This window comes from Pyrgilauda ruficollis, unplaced genomic scaffold (assembly GCF_017590135.1).
Source record: "Pyrgilauda ruficollis isolate IOZ18807 unplaced genomic scaffold, ASM1759013v1 scaffold13, whole genome shotgun sequence".
Classification (NCBI taxonomy): domain Eukaryota; kingdom Metazoa; phylum Chordata; class Aves; order Passeriformes; family Passeridae; genus Pyrgilauda; species Pyrgilauda ruficollis.
Genome location: NW_024511432.1, coordinates 5,030,433 through 5,046,283, shown reverse-complemented (window position 1 = coordinate 5,046,283; position 15,851 = coordinate 5,030,433). Strand labels below are relative to the sequence as shown.

Below are 15,851 nucleotides of genomic sequence, written 5' to 3'. Positions count from 1 at the left end.
ACATCATTGCGTGGCACAGGTGGTCAGAAAGCCTTGTGTGAGCCAAAGAAACACCTGGAGGACAGTCAGGATGGAGGTCCAGCAATGGAACTTTGGTCCCAGACCCTGTAACTCACGCTGCAGGAAGGGTGGCAGCACCAGCAGGGATCCTGTCATGAGCTTGCACAAAGACAAACCCCCAGGATTTTGGCCAAAGTGTTAGAAATTGGGGAATCTGAGGCTGAGAAAAGCTGGAGTATTTACTTCTGGAAGTCCACAGGCAAGGAGAGTCTGAACTCTAATGTCAGAACCCGTATTCCCCCCCAGACACGCTGAAAGGCAGGAGACAAGGGCAAGTTTAGGACCTGATATGCAAAATATCCTTATGAAGCTGAAAGGGGCAGGAAGGGCATGGGCAGCAGAGCCTGAGAGCTGAACAAGAAACACCCACAGCTGGGGGGGAAACCTCCAGCCTGCAAGGCAAGCAGGAGCTTTGTCAGAAGAGCAGCAGATGGTATCATGCTGGTATCACTGCAATGATGAACTTCTTGGCAAAAGCTGGGTTGAGGTTGTTCACAGCTGTCTCTGTCCTGTCCAGCTGCAAAGAAAAAGTGGCATTTAGGCAAGTGCATCTTACAGCTTTGTCACTGAAAATTAATTCAGCCAGAGCCACCCAGAAACCACATGGTGACCACCAGAATGAGCCTGGAGAAGGTAAGGCTCTGGGGAGACTTCAGAGCACCTTCCAGCACATAAAGGGGTCCAAGAGAGCTGGAGAGGGACTCTGAACAAAGGTCTGGAGTGACAGGACAACGGGGGAATGGCTTCAAACTGACAGAGGGCAGGTGTAGATCAGATGTTCTGAAGAAATTCTTGCCTGTGAGGGTGGTGAGTCACTGGAACAGGTTGCCCAGAGAAGCTGTAGTTGCCTCATCCCTGGAAGTGCTCCAGGCCAGGTTGGATGTGGCTCTGAGCAACCTGGGCTAGTGGAAGGTGTTATGACAGTACTGGCATTTTGCCACATCACCCCGTTATCCCAGGATATGGTAACATGGATATTAAAAGAGAAGGAAATGCAGGGACTGTCCAGTGTGATTTTATCAAAAGCTGCTGTTCTCAGTGTCTGGAAAGACCATCCCATCTCCCTGTGGGACAGCACAAAGCCTCTGGCCATGCTGTGACCCTGGCTGGCATTCCACCTTGTCTTGCAGCCAGGACACCCAGTTCTGGGCAAGGCTGAGCTGCCTGTGCATCTCAGGTCCAGGGCAAGACCTCTCTGGAAAGCAGCTGGCATCCCTGGGCAGCACCAGGCTGTGGGACAGTGGGATGTCTGCCAGAGCTGCTGAGCCAAGAATAAGCAGAGCAGAAAAAAGCCTCCAGAAAAAAAAAAAAATAAAGCAAGCAAACACATACCTTAGTCCCAAAGAAACTCATTCAGCACAGAAGGCAGGTTTTGGAGGGGCTCAGTGGAAATGTGGTGAATTTGCTATATATACACCCAAGGATTGCAGGGTTTTTTTGAAATCGCTCGCTTAGTCTGTGTTAATTGGCAAGAAACGACTAAAGTAAATGTTGTGTTCCCAGAATAGCCACCTGCTGCACCCCAGGGAACCAAACCCATCAACACCAGTGGGCTGTGAGCTGGCCAGGGCCACACAGCTTCACACAGATTGTCCCCTCTCTGCTGCCATCCTGTCCCAAAGGAGCCCAGCATCTGCCCAGGGGTGAGCTGGACCAGGAGCAGAGGGCATCCACAGCTCTGCTTCATTTCAGCAGCACAGATACACAAATCCCCTTCCAGGCCAAGGAGATGGGGCTGCACAGGCAGCAGAGATGGATTTTAGGTCCTTCCATGTTCTTCAAACGACTGGGAAGCCAGGGATCAAGGAAAACCAGTCCTTTCACACCCAGACCCCAGTCTGAAGGAGATAACCTGAGGTCCCATCTCCAGCTCTGCTCTGGAAAAGGTGGCTGAAGGAAGAGTATGAAAATACCAGCCAGCTTGAGGTAAACTTGGGAGTGATGGGGCTTTCTTCAACACCCAGATTCAACAGTTTAATCTCCTGCCTAGTGCCAGTGTGAAGCACGACAATATCCCCAGCTGACAGCTGCACAAGGTTTGATTTTGTTTTAGTGAGCACAAGTCACCTTGCTGGTGACCATCACACATGAGGCCTCTTCACACACCATCCCTCACCTGCCAGCAGCTCCTGCCATCCCCTCCAGATCTGCAGTCCCTGGAAAGAACTGGGCCTTTGCCACCAAAAAGGAGAAAAGTATTGGGGTTTTTAAGAGGCAGCCAGGATAATTAAAAAAATCTGTTTGGATAGGAGCCTCAAAGGGCCACAAAGACAATTATAGGGATGGAGTGCCTCTCCTGTGAGAAAAGGCTGAAAGCCTTGGGATTGCTCAGAAGGATCAGGGGAGACCTTAGAACACCTGAAAGGGCTACAGGAAAGCTGGAGAGGGACTGCAGACAATGGCATGGGGGAATGGCTTCACACTGACAGAGGGCAGGGCTAGATTGGATATTTGGAAGAAACTCTTCCCTGTGAGGGTGGTGAGGCCCTGGCACAGGTTATCCTGAGAAGCTGTGGCTGCCCCATCCCTGGTAGTGTTCAAGGCCAGGCTGATGTGGCTTCAAGCAAGGGCCATGGCATGGGGGTAGGAATGAGGTGACCTTTAAGGTCCCTTCCAAGAGGAACCATTCCACGATTCTACAACTCAGCAAATCGAGCACAAAACCAGGAAACCATCTCCAGCAACAGCCCTTGTGCCCAGTGAAAGCAGCTGGAGAGGCTCCAGTGTCCAGAGGGAGGCTGGCTGGGGACCTGCAAGCATGCCCAGCATGTGGAGGTGCTTCCTGCCCCAACTCGGGGAGATGCTGTCTGAAGTGCCAAGGGAAGCTCATGCTGAAGGTGCAGGACTGCCTGGATGACTCAGTGGCACAAAGGCAGCTGCAGGGCTGAGTCATGTGTCCCTTGTCCCTGTTCCTGGCACCACAGGTCAGCTCTTTCGTGGCTTCCGCCAGATGACATCACTGGGCAGAACGTTTAAACATCGCCCATCTTCACTTCCCAGCCTGTGGTTTATCGTCCCACCCTCCCCCACACCTCCAAGGCTGATTCACAAAGATTTTAAATTCCTATTAAGCTCAGTGAGACAAAGTAATTGTATTTGGGAACAAATGCTACAGCTAGAAAGAACAGTGAGCAGAAATCTTCCTGCTGGCATCAGCTGGGGCCACAGCCCCACTGCCCAGCTCAGAACCAGCACAGGGCTGGTGCCAAAGGAGGAGACCCACCACCACAATCAGCTCCAAGGCCTGGGACATGTCCCTAACCTGGTGTGGAGGACAAAGGGGCAGTGGGGTAGGATGGATTCCAATGGGCTTATTCTGTCCCCTACATTTCAGTTGTGTTATTAAAGCCATCACTTTCAGACAGGAGACGTTCCCCTTAGGGCAAGGGGCACATCTGTGTGGCCAAAATCACAGAGAACAAGGGGGTAGCTGTGAACCACGTGGCATCACCTGCCAAGAGTCCACCAAACATCCCACCCAGCGAGGTTCTCATGGGCAATCCCACCTCTCCTGACCCTGCCTGGCACCCAGCCACAAGCCAAACCCACACAGCACCCCTGACACGTATGAGTCAATGCCAGCAGCATCCCCGAGGTGCCACAAGCACACCACACCCCGTGCCAGCCCATCCCACCCCTGCTGACACCACGGCAGCAGAGCACGGGCAAGCTGCTGCTCAAGGCTCAGTCCAGTGCCTACCGTGCCAATTAGAAAGAAGCTAAAAATAGCAGAAGAAAAGAAAAACAAAAACCTAAAAGCACCACACATTTGTATCACATAGAAAGCTTCGGGATCAAAACCAGTGGACTGAGACATTACTGACAGAAAGAAAAATTCCTGAAAAGCACAATTAGGTCAGAGATGACACTTATCAAGGCTGGGAAGCTCATTATTCTCATCCAGGCTGTTGAAAAAAGTTAATTGCAGACTGTGGCAAAGTGAGGTTTTCCCCTACACTCTTCCTGCTGAATGTGAGATCAGCTGCTGGACACCTGAGGTGATCCTGGCGATTCCTTGGCCAAGCACCTGAATGAGACCACCTAATTTCCCAGGAACTGGGAAAATTTTTGCATGGTTTACATGATTTAAATCCCTTAATACTCATTTTCTGCTGTACCAAATGTGGGGGCCTGTATCCATCACATGTCCATACTCTGCCTACCCTGCCCCCTCCCAGACCAACCATCTACGGCTGCAGGTATAAAACAGAATTTGCAGTTAAAGCCAATGCCCAGCAAAAAGCAGAAAGCACTGATGGGGGAAGGACCAGTTGTGACACAGAACAATTCACACACTGGTGCCACACACAGCCTCAGGAGCACCAGAAAAGCTTCCACTTCTGCTCAGGGAGGCACAAGCACAGAGAGAGAGACACCAGCACGAGCAAACCACAGGAGGAATAAATCCACACAACAGCAGGACTTACCTCCACCCACTTCCCATTGACTTCCATGAAGAGGACGCAGAAAGGGTCGGATTTGGAGGTGACATCCCTGTCCAGAAGGTTTTGGCCGCAGATGGAGAGCTCGACTTTGCAGACGCAGTACTGGGAGCCGACGGGCCCCGCCGGCGCGGGCGGCACGGTGTAGGCCATGGAGCCCGGTGGCAGCAGCTCCAGGCACTCTGTGGGACAGCAAACCTTCTGTCAGCCCTGCTGAGCTGGGCACACACGGTGTCCCACAGGCAGAGCCTCCTGCTCTACGTTACACAGGTGATCTAAGCCACGAGGCCTTGCTGGCTGCATCTCCCAGGTGTCCTGAGTGGAAGCCCAGCAGAGCACACCCATGACCGGCTGTGAGTTTGCTCCACAAATAACAGATTTTCAAGGGAAGGTAACATCTTACTCCCTCAAGGGAGAGGGTACACCCCAACCTCTTCTTCCAGCATGCTGGGCTTTTGCTGGTGCTGAGGAGCCATGCTCCCACAGCATCTTTCAGCACAAACCTGATTGCTGTCTGGCTGTCCCCAGGCAACAGAGCATGGACCTGAGTTACCGGGGCAAACTTGAGCTCTGCTCTGCAAATCATCATAGGGAAAGGGGTGACTGCGAGGAAGAATGTGATGCATGGCAGCTCCAGCCCTCAATCAGCCCCATCTCCACCCAGCTCCCCAGGCCAGCACAGAACAGTGGCGCTGGCAGCAGTTAAAAAGTGGCAATAGTTGTTTCAGAGCAGGGAAGGCACATGTGACAAGCACTGCATGATCTGGAGCACGATTTACAGGGCCCTGACCAAAAATCCATTTAAAATCTTATCAAGAGTCTGCTACCAAAGCCATTTTGCAGAGATAAATGTGTTTTATACCATTATTAGTGCAAAAAACCCATCCCACAGGATAGTCTTGACTTCTGATATACATTTTACTTGCCATGAATCACCAGTGATCTTCAATGGAGAAGAAAGGGGAGAAAAAGAAAAAAAAAAAGACATTTTTAGATTAATTTATACTAACAAACTTTTGTGCCTATGGTTGCTAGTGGAGAGTGAGCTCCTCAGCAGCTGCTTCAATATTTTTTGTCTTCTTTTTCAAGAGTGGCTCCTAGCTTGTCCACTTTATCTGAAGCCCTCAAACATTGCCTTCCTCCACCTTGATAAACCATCTGCTTCTATTTGGCATTGAAGCCCCAATTAATATTATCTATTTGTTTTGCCTGGGTATGAGTATTTACAAGCCCTTGTGCTGCCAGGAGCTGGGCTGCTGCCCTTTTCCCTTGCAGCTCAGTTTCCAAGCTGGAATGGGGATGGAGGGCAAGGAGAGGGTGATCCCAGGAGGGAGAAGGAGCTCTGGGCTCACCACCAGCTGTCCTGAGTGCTGCAATGAATTCTGAGCAGAAAACTGCTCCGGCTCCCAAGGCTTGGAGCCTTCTTCTCCTGCCTGCCAAGATCTCTGCTTGGCACTAAATCACCAGAAGCAAGTCTGGTTTTAACCCCCACCAGTAAACAGAAGCTCTCCACCCCAGACTGCTGCTCAGGGAAAGAGTGGTACAACCAGCTCCATTAGAACTCAAACTTCTCCAGAAGAAGGAAATACCCATCCCTGGCTGCAGACACTCGTGAACATCACCAAAACAGCACCCATAGTGGCTCCCCCTTACCTAGACCAAGCCTGTCTCGTGCCATCACCCCCTGTGCACAGCAGCACAACACCAGAACAGCAGCAGTGTCACACCAGAACGGCGGCAGGGTCACACCAGAAGGGTGCCACACTTGGGAAACCTTCCATCTACTGCAGCTTCAGGGAGGAACACATGGAGAAGTAAAAGTTCATCCCCCACAGCTGGGGGACCAGCTCCAAGGTGCCATCCCTGCCTCTGCTCCACCCAAGCCCATGTTGCCAGCTGCAGCTAAAGTGAAGATTTTACTTAATTATTTTTCTTTAATGCACTGATCGTGTAATCAATGTCCTAAAATAGCCAAGCCTGTTCTATTTATGCTACTGTCTGTCTACTACTCCCTCTGAAAAGCAAACATGGGGCAGCTGTGCTGGTCCTGCCGGAGCAGGGAGATCTGGGCGAGGTTTTTCCATCTCCCCTTCTCCCAGATCTCAGTGCTGTCTCATAAAAAGCAGAGGCAGCAAGTGACTCAGTGGAAAAACCTTTTTTTCCCAGGGCTGGCAGACACCAAAACATCCTCTTGGTGCACAGCACATCACCCATACTCAGCCCCTGAGCTCAGTCTGGCTCCCCAGGGTGTGCACGGTCAGGACAGGCACTGGGGTGAGGAGATGGCCAGCACCAGCCAGAGCAAACACTGGAAAGCCACCTCTGCTGCCACTGCACTGGCACAGATCCAGCACCTTCCTCTTGCTACACCAGCATGGACCCAGCATGTTCCACAGGGCTGGGTGTGGGTTCAGCCCCTGCTGCCCCAGCACCAGCTCAGAGGCTTCACATGGGAGGCACCATCAGCGAGCCAGCACCTTTCTAACACCCCACAAAAGCTTGAAATTCTGGGGGTATTGGAGCTGGCACTGAAAGAGTCGGCATGTCTCCATCGGTATTCCAGTCTCTCCTCCCGTTTTTGTTCTCCTCTCCCCACATTTGCTGCCCTGAACAAAGTCCTGTGACTCGCTCAGCATCTGCAGCCAAACCTTCTCCTGGGGTTCCATCCCAGCTGGGCTCCGTGCCGAGCACGCAGACACGTGCTGTCCCAGGGAAACACGGCCAGGTTCCCAATGAGGGGTCTCAGGGACAAGCCTGAAGGTTTGGCTGCCCCAGGGTTCCATCTGCCATCAAGAGGTGTCACAAGAGCAAGACCAGAATGCAGGGACACAGTCCCAAAAAATCCTTTCTGGGCTCCAGCTTCCAGGACCTTCTGAACTGAATACCTTTGTGCTTACAACTTTCAAGCACTTTTCTTCTCCATGGCCTGGTCACTTCCAAGCTGTTTCATGTCCACAACAACCCACAGAGAAGGGTTTTGCTGGCTGAGGGCATGCACAAGCCCTGGGGCTGCCCTGAATATCTAAGAATATCTAGCAGTCCCAGAGCAGAGTCTCATCCCAGGCACCCCAATCTCTACAGCAGAGAGCAAAATCACTTTTACAAAGTGTAAAAGGGTCAGCAGAAAAACCTGGGAGCCTTATTTCCTCTCTTATCTGAAAGGGAAAGAGGAGAAGGAGATATCTATTTTGCAAAGTAACTCATGACTGAAGAGGTCCCCCCTCCCTCTGCAGAAGCGCAGTCCAGGAGCAGCAGGCTCGTGCTAAAGGCATGCTAAAGGCCATGCTAAAGGTCTGTGTTAAGCTTTAACAAGAAAAAACACAGGAGAAAAAATAAAGCTGTGCTTTAGGTAAAACTTCTGGAGGGGGGAGGGGCTCAATCCTAATAGTGCCCTAAATTCAGTGATCTTCTCTCATTAAAGAAATAATTTCTTTTCATGGCCAATGCCAGGCATATTTGAAACAGACACAGAAGTACCAACACCCAGCACTGATACCATGCAAAATTCTACTGTGTCCATCCCAGGGAACAGGAGATCTTTCTTTGGGATGATCCACGATTTCTGTAAGAGCCCACAGAAGTAATTTGTGACTGTTTCCCCACTAAGGCTGTCCTACTACAGCCTACTGCAATTGTGGAAGCAAAATTCCTTTCAGGAAAGCAAAAATGAGAGAGGAGTATCAAACAGGTAAACTGGGGTTCTCATAAATCACATATCTGAGCTCACAGGCAGTGGAGACACAGAGAGAGAGCAGCAGTACCTGAGGGAGGATTAGAAGCAGGTGAAAACAGGTTGTCATCAGATTGAAGCAGGAGAGGAGCGTGATGATACAGAAACTGGTTGACCAGAGCAGCAGAAAAGCTGAAAGCCAGGACACATGGAGCTGGAGACACCAGGAAAAGCTGGGATGCACTGCAATGGACACCCAAGGCAGCTCCCCACAGCACCACAACTCACAGTGGTCACTGTCCCCTCTCCTGCTGACAAACAAAGCCATCCCCAGATTTTTTTCAGAAAGCAAGAACATTTGCCTCTCAGTCCCACGCAGGCAGTTCAGTGGATTCCCAGCTGCTCCTTTTAGCAGCCTCGTTACCTTCTGCACACAGGTGCAATCAGTCATGTACACAGCACCTTGCTGCTGGTCTCCAGCAAATGCCTCTGCCACAGGGGAGCAGGCTGGGAGGCAGAAAGGGGGTGCTTGGTACATCCCTGTAGATGCTCCTCTGCTACTGCCAGAGGACCATCTCTCCCATGGGCAGGGAAAGGCTGAAAACTGCCTCTGAGCATCCCAGCACAGCAGCACGGTGGGGACTGAGCTCAAATCCTTCCAAATTCACAGAGATTTGGGGCAGACCCAGCAGACAGAGATGCCCAGGCAGGTCTCCTGTTTCCAGCCTGAAGCACAGGTCCCACAGTCCTGCCTGCTGGAAGCCAAGGAGACTGCACTGAGATACTCTGGTGCCTGATATAGAAGGACAAAGTGTTTCAGGACAATCTAATAAAGTGATATCTCCAATGAACCCTCCCTGATGGAAACTGTCCCTAATGGGCTACAATAGACAATGCTGCCGGTGCTGACAGCTGAGCTTCTCACAGCAGCACTGCAAAATTCCCTCCCAAGGGCTGCTGGCCCCTGGTGTGACAGTGACTGCTTCTCCAGTTCACTCTTGGGCCATCCCCACCCACAGCTCCTCTCAGGCCCCTGCTGTCCCCAGAAAAGCTCTCACCCACCAGCTCTGTACAGGTTTGGTGCCAGTGAGGGCAGCACCCACCTTGCTGAATCCCCAAGCAGCTGCACCAACCAGCACATGGGCAGCACCCAGCAAACCTTCTCCAGGGGCTGAGGATCAGCAGAGCCCTGAGAAGTCACCTGAGGTAACCTGGGAGTCACAAATCATAAGACAATTCCGAGGCAAACCCTGTGGAACCAGAGCTGGACACCCCCAAAGCGGCTCATCTCATTTTGAAAATATCATTCCCTGAAGAGCAACTCCAGAGCACTTTCCTGTGCCCAGCACAGAGCTGAGACAGCCACTGCTGGTGTCAAGCATGGACCCATCACCTCCAGCAGCCTCTCTGCCATCCCCTCACGTGGCACAGCAGCTGCTGGGCTCCAGCAGGCAGTGGCATTAGGGAAGAGCCTGCTCACACTGAAGGATGCAGGGTGGCAGTGACTCCTCCACGCAGCCTCCTCCTGCCCTGTGTCCCTGCTCCCTGCTCCCCTCACAGCCCTGACCACGGTCCCAAGGTCCTTCCAGGACCACCAAGCTTGCCACCCTGGATGCTTCCTCCATCTGAGCAGGACCTGGAAGGACCTGGGGCTGCTCTGCCCCCAGCAGCCATCCTGTAGCTGAGGTGAGCTGCCAGAGGGCACCGCGAAAGGCTGTGCCAGCATCCCTGCGGGGTGAAAGCCGGTCCCTGTGCAACAGCAGGGCACAGCCGCTGCCCGGCCACTGCTGCAGGACCAGAGGATGCACCCAGGTCCTCAGGGAGGGGCTCCCACCCGCAGAGACACCAAAACTGGAAATCTCAGCAAGCCAGGAAGGGGAGAGGAAAACCAAACACCTTTATGTGCTTCTGGCACGGAGGCAGCTCCGGGCAGAGCCTGCCCTGGCACTGGGGAGCAAGGAGAAAATTTGTTCTCCAACCCTCTACAGACAAAGTCTGAAAATGTCCCCCAAAGTATCTAAACCTACTTACCGACGGGAAATCACGAGGACTGAGGTGTTTCCGCAATCCTCAGCGTCGTCGCAGAGCCGAGGGCTCCAGGCTGGCAAACGAAAGCAAAACCCGCTCCTGCACACCCCGCGGTGACGTGGGGACAGGGAGCACCACTGGTGACACGGGCCGGGAGGAGCCGCAGGGGCTGGGGGTGTGCTCAGAAAGACACCACAGGAAAAAGTCCTTCCTCAAAGCCGGAGAGGAAACAGGGGCTCTGCTCCCAGCCGGCTGCACAGGGCGGTGTGCAGGGGGCAGAGCCCACCCTGGTGCCAGCCCTGCCGGCCCGCAGAGCCGTGCCCTGCTCACAGATGCACGGGTGCCTCCCAGGCTCGCTGCTCAGCCAGGACAAAAGGCAAAGAAGCAGCAGGGCGAGGCGAGGGGGCAGAGCTGCCCCTGCTCGGGGCACGGAGCGGTGGCCGAGCCGCACGGGCAGAGCCCATTCCCGTCTCCACGGGCACGCACGTATTTGGCTCACACACGCCGGGAAGGGCTGCACATTTTCGCTTGACTACGAGTTTCCTCTGGGGCTCAATTTAGGGAAATCTGTGATTCAGGGCAGAAAACATCGTGATGTCACCGTGAATCGTGGCGATGGCATCAAACCCTGCACACAGCCGCCCCACGAGGCGGACCCCGGGGAAGGTTCGTGTGCCGGCTCTGCACCCTCCGCGTTCCCAGGCACAAATCCACGCTGCCCGTTCCACGGGGCAGGCTCAGTCCTGCGGGAGCAGCCACAGGCAGCAGCCGTGGGAGCCTCTGTCCGACACAGGGAAATGCCAAACACAAATCTCCTGCCTCCCCAGGGCAGTGATGCTCTTGTCAGACACCTGCTCCGGGTGGGACAAACAAGGAGATGCAAACCAGGAGATGCAGCAAGGCAGGACAAGGCACTCGCAGGATCTGGGGCATATTTTATCTTCCAGTATTAAAAATTCCCTGCCCCATCCTACAGCAGCCATATGAAAGCTGGGCACACTGTCACAAGGAGGTGGGATAGGTCTGTTTCAAAACTGGATTTGGAGGAAAAAGTGGGCTTAATTAAAGGCAGGCCCTATGGAATGTAGAGGATCAGGGCTGGGCTGCAAAGGACACGCATCCAGCAGGGCTCCCTTGCAGGTGTAGAGGGAGGCTCCCACATCCCAACTATAGACCATGTATGTAACAAGCTGTTTAACTTATTAACCACTTTCCTATGCCATTGAAAGCAAAAATGCTGCCTTTCTGAATCTTAATTGGATTCCTATTCCCAGCCAACACCATCTATCACATGTGAGAGGGGAAGAAAAAAAAAAAATCATCATTTATGTGATCAGAAATATCTTTAACTGCTTTTGGACCTCACTGCATGTCAGCCTAACCTCATGTCAGGCAGCTGCGCAGGTCCCTCCATCCCATGCACCATTTCATCCCTAAAGCAACCAGAGCTGATAAGATAAATAAATATTAATTCACGGGTATTTATGTGCAATGCTCGTTAGCACTGGGACACCAAGTCATGCAGAGCACTGATGTCCCCATGGCTGGAGCCACCTTTCCCCCTCCTTTCCATCCCACCACTCAGAGCTCCCCATCCCTTCCCTCTCACAGACGGGATTTTCATCACTAAGATCCAACAATTTCCCACAGAATTTTAATTTTTTTGGCCTGCTTTGCAGCAGAGATATGCTGCCACTTGATGTGTGAAGCTTCACCCTGAGACAGAATTGTGTGCCAGAGAGACAAAAATGCTGTGGTTTGTGAGAATGACGTCTGACTAATTCTCGACCCCTTCTCAGCAGCTTTAGACACCACTCAGGGGAATATCAGACTGGGTTTAAATGGTTGCACAGCACTGGACTTGTTTAATAGCAAAACTTGTATTCCCAGCTTGTATAATTTTCAAAATCAGCCTCATGACAGCTGATGTTTCTTCCTAAATCCTCAGCTTCTGGAATCACGTGATGATGGAAAATCCAGGGCTGGGAGGAAGGCGACTATTTTAGACACAAGATTTTTCCTGCTGGCTACAGGCAGAAAATATGACAGCTCCCAAACACAAGGCCTTAGCAAAAGCAGCAGACAAATAAAATTGGAGCCCTTCTTGCTGAATTCTACACTCGTTTGTTCTTCTGGCATTTTAACAACAATGTTATGATCTCCAAACTCACCTGAGTTCCTGGGAATTAGTTTTTCCCCTCCTCCCATGATCCAAACGAGTAACCTTGCAAAGCCAGCAGCCAGGAAACTGAGCCAAAGCAGCAAAAAGTGATGACTCAGGTCCCTCAACAAATATTTTACAGAGGTTTAAAAGACAAACCGTAAGATTTCAGGGGCAGAAAGGGTGGGGAAGTGTTCAATTCTTTTTTTTCTTCACACTGTTTGTGGGTTCTGCATCCTGCCAGGAGCACTATTTCAAATGCCAGGCGACTCCACTGCACCAGAAAATTTACCTTTCCTTCCATCCCTCCACCCTGCCTCTGAACACTAGCCAATGTTCTCACATAAAGAGTTCCTTATGAGAGCTGGCAGCCCTGAACCCGGACAGGAGGCTGCAAGCGTTGCTTTTTCATCAATTAACCTGGAATTTTGTTCCCAGCACATGGACGGCTCCTGGAGAACAAGCCCTGATTTACGGTGGCACGAGCAGCCCCGGCCAGCTCCCCCCAGGCAGGGCTTTCCACTGGAGTCAGGGGAAAACTCTTTCCACCAAGTGTAACAGGAGCAGAAGCTGTTCCTCCCAGACTCTTCGTGCACCACACTGAGACTGCTGAAAGGCAAACAAAGCTGCTGCAATTCCAGCGCACACCTGGGCAGCTGGAAAATCGTGGGGCAGCTGGAGGCTGCTCCAGCACCCGAAAATCCCAGTGCTTTGGGGTGAGGGAGGGGGATCGCTGGAAGAGGAGCAGAATCAAGGACTGCCAAGGGCTGTGCAGCTGATGTATCCCCCTAAGGCAAAGAGCATCTTCATCCACAGCTCAGCTCCAGCAGCTGAATCCAAAAAGGATTTTTCCACACTGGAAACCCCAGCTCCTGGGGCCCAGGGCCCCTCCTACAGCACAGGCTGGACATGCACTGGAGCTGTCTAACCCTGATAAGCAACAGCTTCACAACAGCTTGTCAGCAACCAGCATGAACCCCTGGCTGTCCCCCAGCACAGACCCTGGGAGCAAGGATGTCCCCAGGATACCACTTGTTGATCCTCAGGATCTCAGCTCCCTTCAGCTGGAGCTCACAGGGCAGCAGGGAGGGAGAAGCAGCTGGATGACCCTACCCATGCTCACACTGCACCAGGGCAGTGTCTGCAGCCCCTGCAAGAGATACACGCTGTGCTCCTGACCAAGCAGGTCCTGGGAACAGCAGAGCACATGCCAACAGTGCCAGCAGAGGCAGGCTGCTGGCAAACTCCATCCCCTGGGGCTGGGGACAGCGTTGGCTCTTAGAGAGCAGCTCCAGAACTGCGTGTCTGCACAAGGCAGGGGCTAGGGGCTGCCTACACCACAGCAAGATGAAATCTGGGGACACTTGGAAGCCTCACTAGATGCCCTCACTCCTTCCCTCCACTTTATCCCAGTCAGGATGCTCCAGCAGCAACAGCAGGGAAAGAAAAACACACATCACCAGAAAACGTACGTTCCAGGCTATGACACAGCTGTAACCAAAGCAAATGCAACATTTCCCCAAGACAGCTACAGGAAAACATCCTCCACCGGCTGCGTTCTTCACAACAACTCCTTTCCACATGCCCCGAGCTTTTGTTCCCAGCCTTCCTCCTCCCATCTCTCCCTTCCCTGCCCCCAGTGGGCTTCGGTGGAAGGCTATTTCTGGCTGATAATAAATAATTTTCTGACTCCAGAGAAGCACAGTGGTATCAGAGGCCCCAGTACCTGGGCTGGCTCGAGGAGGCTGATGCAGGTGACAGGGGAGCAGGATCAGAACTGAGCACACCTGGGCTGTGCCCACAACTCCAGCTTTTCCAGCGAGGTTCAGGTGTATTGCCAGGAGGTTCAAACCTGGTCCTCGAGGTTCATGAGGATTCTCCCAATTCCTTTCCACAAAGCAGCTCACACTCTGGGGAGTCAGCAGCAAGGACCCAGCCCTTCAGAGATGCTTCTGCCACCGAGGCTCAGCCCTCTACTCACCTCTGTTCCCTGTTCCACCCTCCTTGTGGTGAGCAGCTCCAAAGGGTGTGTTTGCCCACCAAGTCCTCCAGCCCCGCTGGCTTTAGTCCAGCCACTTGCCTAAATTAGGGTTACTCACACAAATACTTATTGCATCAGGTCTTCAGGCTGGCAGAGCTGACAGGAAAACACCTCCCCACCTGCCATCCTCCCAGCACCCTCACACTGCTGAGTGAAACGCTCCGCTCGCCTCTTGCTCAGAGAACAAAGCATCTTGCTGGGCACAGAGGAGAGAGAGACAGCACATCCGGGAGCATAAACCCTCCCAGTGCCCCCAAAATCATGGCACGAAGGAGATCATCTCCAGCTGGAGCATCATCGGGCTGCAAACAGTTCCTGAAGAAGTGACTCTGATTCCTCAGCCTCCAACTCGCCAGATCCCCCCGGACTCAATGCCAGAGGAAAAGGAGAGGGGCTTGCAGCAGCTGCCCAGAAAAAAACCCTACAAATATCCCCAGGCTTGAGGAGTGGAGCCACCAGGCCCCGGCATTTGCCTGGGGGTCGCATGCCCAGCTGACTTCCTTAGGAGTGGATACAGACACACAGAGAGTGGGAGCAGCACAACTTCCACGCCGTGCATGAATGAAGGGAGCTGGGCTGGGGAAGGGGAGGGTAAAGTGACAGAGGATGGTCCTGAGGGATGGTCGAGGAACCAAAGGTCTGTCTCAGAGGAGGGAGGGTCTGTCCCAGGGCATGGAGGCTCTGTCTGGGAGCACGGAGGGTCTGTCCAAACGGACAGAGGGCAGAAGCGCCACCACACACCCCGGGACGAGCCAGTGGGGGACATCACCCTGCAGGTCCCCATCCTGTGGCTGACAGCGGTGTTACGCTGTCCCAGCCAGCGCCACCCTCCCCGCGGACTACCCGCTGTGCCACCACCCAGCCGAGGCACGGCGGACGATCCCGTTATCCCCAGGGCACCCTCGGCGGCTGCCGGTACTCACCGCCGGGCCGGGCCGGGCCGGGCCGAGCCGCTCCCGCGGGGCTGCGGGCTCAGAAGCTCCGCACGGCCGCGCCCGCCCCTCGCCATCACCGCCCACCCGCCCCGAGCGGCGGCGGCGAGGGGCGGGCTCGGCTCCCCCCTCCCGGAACGAGCATCAGCCGCTTCTGATTAAAAAAAAAAAAAAAAAAAAGATCCACCCCAAAACTTCTTTGCTGGCTGATTTTGCTTCGCTGTTTGGAGAGAAAAACAAAAAAAAATCTTAAAACAGCCTAAAAAAATACATCTAGGAAATTATTTTCCATGTTATGCACTCAGATCCAAGGGAAGATATAACTTTGTTGGATCAACGCTCATCACTTTTAAGCAAAAGCACTGGGGTTTGTGCTGTTTGGGTGTAAGCAGGGTTTTCCCTGCCCAGCCTGTGTGGGTGCTCCTGGTGCTGAAATCGTTCAGGCCTGGAGCATGTCCTGCTGATTCCGCTTCCCGTGGGAAAAAGAGGGTTAAAGAAGGAAAAGAAGCAGGCCCCA

The 15,851-nt window shown here is 53.1% G+C and overlaps 1 protein-coding gene across 2 annotated transcripts in view; it reads right to left on the bottom strand.

The window, feature by feature from the left end:
- Window positions 1-15,401, bottom strand: part of CPNE2 (copine 2) — a 41,870-nt gene extending 26,469 nt beyond the window's left edge. The window contains exons 1-2 of one of the 2 annotated variants that reach the window (XM_041458972.1): window positions 15,326-15,401; window positions 4,488-4,684 (exon numbers count right to left, since the gene is read on the bottom strand). In XM_041458972.1, the coding sequence (XP_041314906.1) occupies window positions 4,488-4,655 (168 nt within the window). In that variant the 5' untranslated portion in view covers window positions 4,656-4,684; window positions 15,326-15,401. Of the gene's footprint in view, window positions 1-4,487; window positions 4,685-10,203; window positions 10,282-15,325 lie in introns of those variants that run through there. The other variant, XM_041458971.1, reaches the window with a different exon arrangement.
- Window positions 15,402-15,851: the final 450 nt, after the last annotated feature.